General features: G+C 40.9%; 1 protein-coding gene across 1 annotated transcript; it reads left to right on the top strand.

Annotated features, from left to right (window-relative positions):
• Positions 1-4,654: 4,654 nt before the first annotated feature.
• On the top strand, positions 4,655-9,192 carry prdm12b (PR domain containing 12b; the record flags this gene model as incomplete). The annotated part of the gene is made up of 6 exons (XM_083905410.1): positions 4,655-4,916; positions 6,241-6,306; positions 6,795-6,919; positions 7,835-7,990; positions 8,468-8,582; positions 8,720-9,192. 6 exons carry the CDS (start codon positions 4,655-4,657, stop codon positions 9,190-9,192), a joined length of 1,197 nt encoding a protein of 398 aa, XP_083761536.1.
• Between the last annotated feature and the right edge of the window lie 2,785 nt (positions 9,193-11,977).

Genomic DNA, 11,977 nt, shown 5'->3' with positions numbered 1-11,977 from the left:
TAAACATTTAACAAGCTTAGTAGCTCCTGGATTGAAACTATCAACTGTAATTCGTTGCGGGCCGCCAGAAATGTTTCTGCGGGCCGCCATTGGCCCCCGGGCCGCACTTTGAGAACCAATGTCAAAGAGGCTGCACCTGGCCTGTACCCTGCGCCATGAGGGTCATCCATCTCAGGCAAGGACCCTCGCCCCACGGGTGCTTAATACTCAGGTGTCACTGACTGACCCCCAGTCATGTTTTGCTGCTCAGATAAGTCAGAGAAAATATTGGAAAGGAGAGACACCAACGTGACCAAGACTTACCACACATGCTGAACTTGATCGGTGAGGAGGACCTGGACTTGCCTCCACACTTCCAGGAACTCCCCAAAGTGAAGCTGGGGCAAGATGCTGAGGGTAATGCCACCTCATACTTAAGGATAATGAATTTTTCCTGCTCAGTTTGAGGCTGTTTGTCAAGCAAGACGTCAAGCTTTGTAGAGCATAGACTGCGGGTGTTGAAGACACATCAGTCGCAAGGGAGTGATGCTTTTCTGTTGCCCAATCAGCTGACTGTTGTGGGTCTAGCTCCATCCTTACAGTATCATTACGCTGGTACCCCCAAGGGAAGGGTACTCCATCCATCCATCCATTATGTACCGCTTTATCCACAGAGGGACGCGGGGGGGGGGGGGGGTGCTGTGCCTATCTCAGCTGACATAGGGCGACAGGTGGGGTACACCCTGGACAGTTCTCCAGTCCATTGCTGGGCCACATATAGAGACTCACTCACACTCTCACACCTACGGTCAATTTAGAGTGACCAATTGACCTAATCCCCATATTGCATGTTTTTGGACGGTGGGGGGAAGCCGAAGAACCCGGAGAAAACCCGTGCACACATAGGGAGAACATTCAAACTCCATGCAGAAAGGCCAACCGGGTCTTGAACCTGGGTTGCGTTAACTACTACACCAGCTGTGTGGCCCAGTGAGGGGTACTGAAAAATGGAATGGTGGGGCCGGTTACGCAAAAAAGATATGTACCATACTGAACCACTCCTCTCAGTGGAAATGGAACAGTATCCAAGCTGGGATTACAGTGGCACTATCAACCACCAACTAAACACTTACTTTCAGCCGTGCTTGCATGCAGGAAACTACTCACCACCTTCACCCAGATTGCCTCTCTGTCTAAGCCTCCGTCATAGTGGCAGGAAAAGGTTCTACAAAATGAATGGCGCCAGTGCCCCACCTTGCTTTTCACGAGTGTGGAAACAGCCCGGAGTGGACGTCATATACCAAACCTGCAGAAACCGTAAAAATGTTCAACTCTTTGATAAACTTGACCTCATTCTTCACTGGAGAACACTCAGACGAGTAATGTAAGATAAACATAGTTAGCATCCGGTATCAATTTAAACTGTGCACACAGGACCTGTTTTTATCTAATAGTCAGGTTTATGTTCTGGAAAAGGACAAAAATCTGCATAATTTAAAAAAAAAAAAAAAAAATGAAATAGCAAACTACTTTTGCTTGAACTTGAATGTGTTGTAACAGCAGCTCATGAACCACTGAACAAAAGCTCATGATGACAATAATATAAATCATATCTTTAACAATAAAGATTGAAGAAATGTATCACGTGTCTAAGAATAAACTCTGCACATTGACAGACCACCTGTCTCCAAAACCGCTCTCATGTACAGATTAGTTTCTGTAAATGTCAGAAGAAATACACTAAAGTTGTCTGATAAAGTAAAATAAAATTATGTTTTTCATTAAAAACAAATTAGAGTCTTAAGTCTATATCTATAATAACTCTGTATAAAATAACTTTCATAAAAACAGGAGGTGTTTGTGAGGCTGGATCTGATGAAGAAGATGATGATGATGATGAAGAGTGGTGAGAAAGCTGCTGAAAATAAAAAAAACCTTGAATAACAACAATGAGGAGGAGAATAAGGAGCGTTTGATTTTGATTCCCGGGCAGCTGATGATTATTAAAGGCCTTTTAAAGGAGGATTATTAGCGTCTGTCCGGCCCGCATGAATACTAATGAGGCCGCGGTGCAGCGCTTAATCGCGTTAGCAGAACAATATTAGTGAGCCATTTGGGCTCATTCCCACCACCTCCTCCTCCTCCTCCCCCTTCACACTTGTGCTTTCACCTCATCTCCATCCTCGGATCATCCACCGAACTCTTTCTCCTCTTGTCTTTACGCGTGCCAGTCACCTGCCGCTCCCTCCGCCTGACGATTCCCCGTCGTCTTTACGGGGCCAAAGTGGTTTCTTATTGGCTACGCAGAGAGGGTATAAAGGCGGAGAGGACACCGAAACACTCACTGGGAGCTTTTTGTTGTAAAAAAGCTCATTAAAGCGTATCCTCCTTCAATAAAAACGTAGCTCTCCATTAATAAACTCCCGCTCGGCCCGCGTGCGTATAGCGGCTGCAGCCAAACTCTCTTCATAAAGAAAGAAAGGAAGAAAGAAAGAAAAAAACCCTCCACTTTCATTGAGTCAAATCAATTGAAAAAACATTTGAAAATGTGCCATTATTCCCGGATTTTCTCCCCTTTCTTTCTCTTTTCTGTCTCGGGACAAAAGCGCGCAGCCGTGGACCTGTTACGCACGGAGCTGCAGGAAACCCGCTCAGAGGAGCTCAGAGCCGCCTGCAGGGACCGTGGAGCCCGAGGAAAAGAAAACCTTTACCGAGGCAACTCCTCAGAGAAATCTGGAAAAATACATCAATATATACAAACATTTATTTTTAATAGGAAATAAAATAAAAGATGCACGTATTACCCATCCCATGACGTATGTTTACCAACCACATTTATCACCTATTTATCACAATTGTACAGGTGACATTTGCCCTTTTAAAAAGAAATAAAACATAAGCTAAGAACACAAAAACAACTATAGATGTAGATTTTCTTTCTTTCTTTCTTTCTTTCTTTCTTTCTTTCTTTCTTTCTTTCTTTCTTTCTTTCTTTCTTTCTTTCTTTCTTTCTTTCTTTCTTTCTTCAGTTTATTTCAACAGGTTCTGTATAAAAAAATAAACTTTTCAGCTTGTGGATTTACGTGAGAATAAAATCACATTTCATATTTCTGTTATTGCAACTCTCTCCATCTGTGTGTGTGTGTGTATGTGTGCGTGCGTGTGTGTGTGTGTGCGTGCGAGCGTGTGCGTGTGCGTGTGTTGCCTCACGAGTGTCGACAATAAATGTTTAAAAGCTCATAAATACAGATCAGAGTGAAAGAGAGAATAATAATCCTGTAGAGAGACGACAGGAGGGGTGTGTGTGTGTGTGTGTGGGGGGGGGGGGGGGGGCGGTGAGGAGGGGGACGGGTGGTTGTGGTGGTGGGGGGGGGGGGTGTTGAAAGGCAGCTATTGTCTTGATAATCTGTCCCGTAATCTGTTTTCCTGCTCTGTCACTCACACGGCTGCTGCTGCTGCTGCTGCTGCTGCTGCTGCTGCTGCTGCACCTCCTCCTCCTCGTCCTCCTCTTCACATTCCAGCGCTCCTCCAATTAAAGTCACCTTTTATTAAGAAATAATAAATAAAAATATCTCTACTCCTGCTGCAAATCAGATCTGTGATACACAGATTTGAAGTGAACACAACTCTGTGCGGTCATGCTGGTGACTCACACACATTGATGCTGCACAACATGAAACATAAATGGTTCCTCCTTTGGAGACCAGGAGCAGGAGCAGGAGCAGGAGCAGGAGCAGGAGCAGGAGCAGGAGCAGGAGCAGACCTAAGGCTCTCACTGCAGGATCTCCACAGGTGTGATGAACGTCATCAGGAGGAAGAATCTGCGCAGATTATTGGATCAATGCAGGGATTTATGCCACTGCATGATAACTTGTGTCGATATAAAGTCTAACACTGACCGTGTTCCAGTGACGTCATTACTTGCACATACTTGTGTGAAGAGGCCTGACCTGACCAGTCCACTTTGTCTGACTGCAGGGGAAACTGTGCTGAGTCAGACCTGGACACAGACGACATTTCCTGTAAGGAGACCAGGTCCACGTGGTCCACCTGAGACCTGAAACAGATCTCTAACATGTCAGTCAGTGATCATTTCAATCACACATGTGGGTCTTTTCTCCCGCTATGTAGGGGGCGGGTTCCAGGTCTCTAACTGCTGTTCTCAGGTCGGTTTATGTTGTTGTTTTCTCATTAAGTCCTAATTGAGTGTTTCCTCTGAGTCATGAGCTGCAGAGGTAACCGGCGCCAACAGCACGTAGCTCTCTCCCTCCTCCTCCTCCTCCTCCACCTCCTCTCCCTCTCTTTATAGAAATGTTGGAGGAGGTGATAACAGCTCATTACAGACAGTCTATATAGATCCCCTCCCTCAGTCTCCCCCCTCCTCACCCACCTCTCTTATAGAAATGTTGGGAGAGGTGATGACAGCTCATTACAGAAACTCTGTGACCAGCAGCAGGTTTATTTCTCTTCTTATGTCTCACTCCTCTTAATTTGTATCGACATTTTTTTAATTAACCGTTTTAAACAAATAAGAAACATTAACTTAATTAACTTTATTTTGATAAGAGACAATTACACTCGTTTTGATTATTTAACCCTCGAGGATTTTTGATTTAAAATTTGAAATCATTTTTGGAGGACTCCTCTTCCACCGGCCTCCTCCTCCGCCCCCGCCATGGGCTCCGTGTTGCCCGGCTCCTCGCTGGCCCTGAAGCCGGGCTTCAAGCCGCAGCAGCCGCTCTCCCTGGCCGACATCATCACCTCGGACATCCTGCACAGCTTCCTGTACGGCCGCTGGAGGCACGTGCTGGGCGAGCAGCATCAGCACCACCATCAGCAGCAGCAGCATCACCTGCAGCACGAGGAACGCACCGCCCCGAGCGCGAGCCCCAAGACCGCGTTCACCGCCGAGGTGCTCGCGCAGTCCTTTTCCGGAGGTGAGTTACTCTTTACGAGTTAATCTCATCAGCCAGAAATGATAAATTCACTAAAGTCATGTAAAACCGCATTATCATAATCATTCTTATTTAACGAGTGCGTTTTAATGTGGTGATGAAAACTATACAAATATTGACTTTTGTAAGCATCAATGTTACCAGCAACGGCTTCATTTCATAACCCTTAATTTATTAAAAATAAATCTATTTTTTTTTTATTTCATCTGTTTTTCTTTCGCTGTTTTAATAGATTTTTCTGTTAATTGGTGAATTGGATTATTTGTTCAGACTGAACCAAACATTACCTGATTAAACCCAATTAAAACATTGTATATTCTGTCAACTCATATTATTAATTGACATAATAAGACTCGCTGCTTCACCTGTTGTAGAAAAAGAATTTAAGTTTTAATTTAAGTAAGTGTGAAATGTTGTCATAACCTGGCTTCATTTAACTATATACAGATTTATCAATTACTGATCAAACAGTCGGAACATCGTTAAATCGGAAAATTCCACCACGTGAGCAACACAACTCATTTAAACTGAATCGATTATCAATGTAATTGTTATATAAAATGCAATCAAACAATTAATTAATCAATCGTGATCTATCATTCCCTTAAAACACCCGCACAGCGTGGTCATGTTCATTGCGCTTCTCTGTTCATACTTCTCAAACTTAAATAATAACTAATTGTTAATGTAACATTCGATTTGTTCTTTCATAAAATTCGTTCGAAACAATTTCAGAGAATGCGGCGACAGCTCGAATGCATGTTTCCCACGCGCCCGTTTCATTTAAAAAACGATTTCTTGTTTTCCGTTGACTTCGCTGCGCAAGAATGTGAATTCGGCTCGCCCTCTCCTCTTGGCATTTATGAGTTGTTGCTTTTCTTCTTCTCTGGTATTTAATTCGGATTATCCCCCTGCACTTAAAAAAAAAAATCTCCATTAAAATGTCCTTTCTCCTTCATGTCAAAGCCCGTTTCACGCTTGGGTCCGGGCCGTGAAAACGGTTGTGACATAAAGGAGAAAAGAGAGTTTTTTTTTTTCCTTGATTCTCTTCATTTGGAACGTTTACTTCACTCTGTTTGCTATGTTTTTTTTTTTTTAATTATTATTTGTTTATTTTATTATTCTAGTAATATAACCCCTCATTCTTTTCCCTCTATAAATTGGTCATGAATTTAGAGTTCAGTCCATGTGTTTACTTGCATATTCTGTTTTCAAAAACAGTGCTGCAGTTTTTTTCACAGTGAAAATGTGTAAAAATCTGAATAGAAAATTTAAATAATCTAAAGCATCATGTGTTTGTGTGCAGAGGTGCAGAAGTTGTCCAGTCTGGTTTTACCCAGTGAGGTGATCATCGCACAGAGCTCAGTCCCAGGTAACATTATTTCCTCTCTGATTTTATAGAGCATGACGATGATAAACACAATTTAAAAATAATTCTGCTTTTAGTCAAATTAGCTGCCATGTTATTAATTGTATACGATGGTATAGTAAGATATAAGAGAGTATACACATAATAATTCAGCAATTCAATAACGTCCCACACTTGTTCACATGTAAAGAGTAAATGTAATCCGAACTATGATTTTAAATATCAGACATTTCCTCTGAAAACACAGTGTACACTTGTTGCACATACATGGATAAATGTGAAAGATACAATAATTACACCTATAAATTTAAAAGAATACCTGTCCTACATCGGCCAACATAGCAGATTAAGTGACAAACATTTCAATTAAATCTACCAAAGTCTTTCTGTATTTTTCATACTTTTGTGTGCTTATGTGAGCAGCAGGTGAGTGCGATTCTTCCCTCACTAACACTACTGTGTTGTTTATTTGTCGCATTCTTGTTGTACAGGTGAAGGTTTGGGTATTTTCTCCAAAACTTGGATTAAAGCAGGAACAGAGATGGGACCGTTTACCGGACGCCTCATCTCACCTGAACACGTCGACCTGTACAAGAACAACAATCTCATGTGGGAGGTAAATATTCTTACATTTAGGAACAGGAGACTTCAGGTTTTCAATTGTTTTCAGTTTACAAAATAAAGATACAATAGCTATATAGCTATATATATATATATATATATATATATATATATATATATATGTATATATATATATATATATATAAACAAACACACACACTATATATATGTACTATATACACAATATTGTGTATGTATACATTCAAATAGACGTTCAAAAGTGCATAATTAAACTCTAACTTCCCATTACAACTGACTGGCAAACTGACTAATAGGCTAGTGAGCATGCTAATAACTTTTAATTCACTTCCTGTTCCACCCATCGCTATCGCAAAATTAAGGGTCATTTTCATGGCAGACCTTTGGCAGGTCACAACAGGAAATGGAACCATGTTATCACACCGCATTGCATCATGGGCGTGTCGGCCATGTTTGAGGCTAACTGAGTTGTTAGCCAAGTAGGAAAATGTTCAACAAAATGTCTGAATAGCTCCTAATTAAATGAATAAACTGACTACATGGCAACAATGCGTATAACTAACCACCAGCCAAGTAACTGTAATTGTTTGCCATGAGGCTAGTGTGCTATGTAGCTACTTATGTAGTAATATTAACTAATTCGCTAATAATTCATTAGCTTTAGCAAATGGTGCTAACTCGTCCCATCTAATCAGCTAGATTGCTAGCATGCGGGCAATTTGTTGACATCTCAAAATAACAACATGTCAAAATGACTGTGGAGGTTAAAAAAAAGAAAGAAAAGAAAAGGCGTAATAATTAAGTAAAGCAACTTTAAATGTTTATTGTTGTTATGTTATGTTGTTTATTGCCAGTCTTTAGTGTTAGTTAACAGTCAGACAGACATAATGTAATAGGAACTGTAATTAAATCCTTTTTTTTTTGTCCTCAGGTGTTTAATGAGGACGGGACTGTCAGGTATTTCATTGATGCCAGTCAGGAGGACCAGAGGAGCTGGATGACGTACATTAAATGTGCAAGGAACGAGCAGGAACAGAATCTGGAGGTGGTTCAGATCGGCAGCAGCATTTTCTACAAAGCAGTGGAGGTCAGTGAATGCATCACTTTTTCACCACTAGCGTATTCTGTTCGTAATCACAGATCGCGTTGTTTTACAGAGTTGTTAAGTGATTGTTGAGAAAGAAGTTTACATCCTCATCCAACGTAAAAGCAGAAATTCCAAGGTCTAACAATAGTAAACTGAAATAACAATCCAAGTTTAGTTTCTTATGTAAAAGTGGAGAAATATAATCAACAAATTTTATCTATTTTTCTTGTTCTTATTCTTATCATCATCATCATAATAATAATATACTAATAAATAGATTATATGATTTGATGTGATGTTTGTTTTACCCTCTCTTTGCACAAGGATGGCAAATCAAATCCAGCTATATTCAAATAGACATTCGGATTATCAGTTATAGATTGACAGTAAATTAGTTGTCTTGGTTGAAGGACATTTCCTGAAGCTTGGTGTTTATGAGGTCAACAGATCTTTAACCTTTGTCTTTCTCTTTGCCAGACGATCCCTCCGGACCAGGAGCTGCTCGTCTGGTATGGAAACTCCCACAACACCTTCCTGGGAATCCCTGGGATTCCTGGAGGAGATGAAGACCAGACCAAGAAGACCAAGACCGGTAATGATTATTTATTCTTGATCTGTAAGCACATGTGAAACATAAACGGTGATAGATAAGCACTGACTAATAAGCAGTAAAATAAGATCATTTTAGTTTGAATTGACCATTTAACCCTGCCCTCCTCCTCCTGACAGATGAGTTCCAGACCTGTGAAGGCTCCTCTTCTTCCTCATCCTCGTCCGCATCCTCCTCTCTTGGCCGCATGCGCTGTGTCATCTGCCACCGCGGCTTCAACTCCCGCAGCAACCTGCGCTCCCACATGCGCATCCACACGCTTGACAAGCCGTTCGTCTGCCGGTTCTGTAACCGCCGCTTCAGCCAGTCGTCCACTCTACGGAACCACGTCCGACTGCACACCGGCGAGCGGCCGTACAAGTGTCACGTCTGCCAGTCGGCATACTCGCAGCTGGCCGGCCTACGGGCGCACCAGAAGAGCGCCAGGCATCGGCCCTCAGGAGATCCTGGGAACCAGGGGGGAGGTGTGGTAGTGGTGGGAGGTGGAGGAGGAGTACATTCAGCTCACTCCCCTCCTCCTCATCCACCACAGCTGACCGCCATGCCTCACCCGGCGTCACTGGTTCATCATATACCAGCCATGGTTCTGTGATTGGGGACAAACATACTGTAACTTTAACAAATGTAAGCTTAATGACACAGGAACCGGGTCCCAGACAGATTTACCCACTTTCGTCCTTCACATCTGATTGGCCAACAAGACCTTCCGTCCGTATAAAGACTAAATGACCACAAAATTGAAACTCTTAAAGCTAGGGTGGGCTACATATTTTTGTCGTCAGTGATCAGTAATGCCATATGAACCTTTATGCATGACACAAATCAATCCGATCTGAGAGAACTGCACTTCTCTATCTCAAGTTTGGTCTGTTTCCAAACTTCTGTGAAAGAGACTGTAAGAGAGGCCAAAAGAGAGAGAGCGCACTCCTATTGGCTGTTCTGCTTGTACTGTATGTACATGTTCCGTCAGTGGTAAGGCTGCTGGAGATGAGACTCAACAGTCAACTGTCCTATAGAGAATGCGCCTACCCTAGCTTTAAACCAAGTTCCATTTCATTTCATTTGGTCACCGTTGGACGTTTGATTCCTGGGTTATAATTTACAGAGAAGACGACAAAGCGACATCATTCGAACACTGCATCAGTGATAACAAAAGTGACTGGAGACCTCAAAGCATGCGGGGAGGTATATTATATGCATGCAGACACAAAAACATAGTTAAATGCCCTTGTGTGTGCTGGTTCAAGTCTCTTAATGTAATGAATGTTTCCATGGAGACGATGCTTCATGTAACAGTTGCATGATTAGACAGTGTTGTCCTGTGACTCCAGATGTTCATGTCAGAATACACCATGTATCTATGAAGTAACGGTGTTGCGCTTCAGTTTGCATGCTAATGGTCCTCTGTTACAGGTGTAATAGGTGTGTTGAAAAGCTAGGAGGTGCAATAGTCACAATGCTGAGGCTCCTTCAGTGGAACTTCTTCTAATTTCCTACTCCTCGATCCTAATGTCTGAGCTTTTACCACCAAGAATTTGTCGAGATATGTGAAGGATAGAGGAGATGGAGCCTCTTTTTTTGTGCGTGACACAGCCGTATTAGCTTTCAAATAGACTGGTCTAAATTCCCCACAGAATAACTTATTTAAGAATGAACATATTTAAAAAGAACTTTCATAGATGTAGTGTAGTATAATTATTCAAGCCCAATCTGGCCAATAGTTTCATGTTTGTAATAAAGCAGATACCTGTTATTTAAGTACAGTAATTATTATTGAACATTTACATTTGTGAACATTTACTCTCACCATATACCACACAAGGAGGTGGGATATTTATACATGATGCTACTCGACGAAAGCGTTATATCTTCGTTCAATGTTCCTCCTGGAGCCTCCTCTTCCCTCCCAAGTTATAGTGAATTATTTCTGTATGTTTTATTATTATTATTATTATTATTATTATTATTATTATATTAATAAATGAAATTTCCATCACAAATAAGTTTATACGGGGAACTATGTATTGTTCCATATCAAAACAAACACTTTTATTTTGAAAATGATGTGAAATATCATCATAAATGTTATTGTAAAGTCATTTTCTCAAAAGGTTGGACTTTTTTCATTTCATTGGTTTCTCTAAGAAGCTCAACACTACTTACAAAAATAGCCTAAAATGTAAATATTTCAATATTATACTAATAATATTCCTAATTTATGTCTGTATTCCTTAAAATTATGGTTGACACCCAAACTGGGTTAAAGTCATTGTCAGCTCAGAAAATGTTAGAATCAAAAATTCCTGGTCTTCACAGATGGTATCTTTCTCGCATGACATTTGATTTCTGTATAAATATGTTGTGAAATAATCAAACTAATTGAATCGACTAATCGAATGAAAATAAAACAGTGAGGGGTCCCTGTAGCTGATCCTTTTCACGTGATGTAAATAAGTGCCAAACTGTTCAAGAAAAGAATGTACATATTTACATGAGATGTGCTTTATGCCCAGAATTTATTCCAGCTGTCACTTTATATGTATATGTACAAGGTCACTCTACATGTGTATCAGTATATGAAGTGTGCTTTGTTGACTTCTATAAAGGACATTGTATTTGAGCCTATACACTCATAATAAAGTATAATTTATCATATATGTGAGTGTTACATGTCCAAGGATCCCCTGTACTTTCCATCGCCTGTATTATCATGAACACAGAGTGTGTGGAAAGACAAAAAAAGTAAACATATGTTGATGCAGTCTCTTAGTATTCTGTGTCCTTCAGTGACCTCCAAATGAAGACATATATAAACCTTATACAGAGTAGTTACCACTTAAATAATCCATTCCATGAGTGTGCTTCATGGACTGTAAGTAAGACAGATGATATGACAGCTCACAAATGTGAACCCAAAAGTGGATCTAGACTGCCATCTGGTGGCTGGCTGCAGTATAGGTCATAAACCACAATCCCTTCTTTGTTTACGTTCAGTGATCATCTTCTCAGTCACTGATCCTCCTTACATGTATGTAAACAACTACTGGTTATGTGTTTGCGTTGTTTTCCCCCCGAAAAAATCATCTAATGCAGTTTTAATTTTATTGAAGAATATGAACCCCTTAGATTTCAAGGGTCACTGACTCTGATGACGCTGGGCACAGATAAGTCATCAGCCTATGATAACCTCTACATCCCAACAAACTTTCAACATTCATGATTACACAAAAATGTCCGAAATACCGAAACACATGCACTTATGTTTGTTTTCAGCAGTGAAGAGAAAACAATGAACATACTAACGCTGAACGTCTGCTTTTCTGCTTTGTCAATAACTGATGAGCTGATAACAGAATCAACACTGTTGGGTAAGATCA

The sequence above is a fragment of the Microchirus variegatus genome (assembly GCF_963457635.1).
Source record: "Microchirus variegatus genome assembly, chromosome: 18".
Taxonomy (NCBI): Eukaryota; Metazoa; Chordata; class Actinopteri; order Pleuronectiformes; family Soleidae; genus Microchirus; species Microchirus variegatus.
This window is presented reverse-complemented; position numbering and strand designations above follow the sequence as displayed.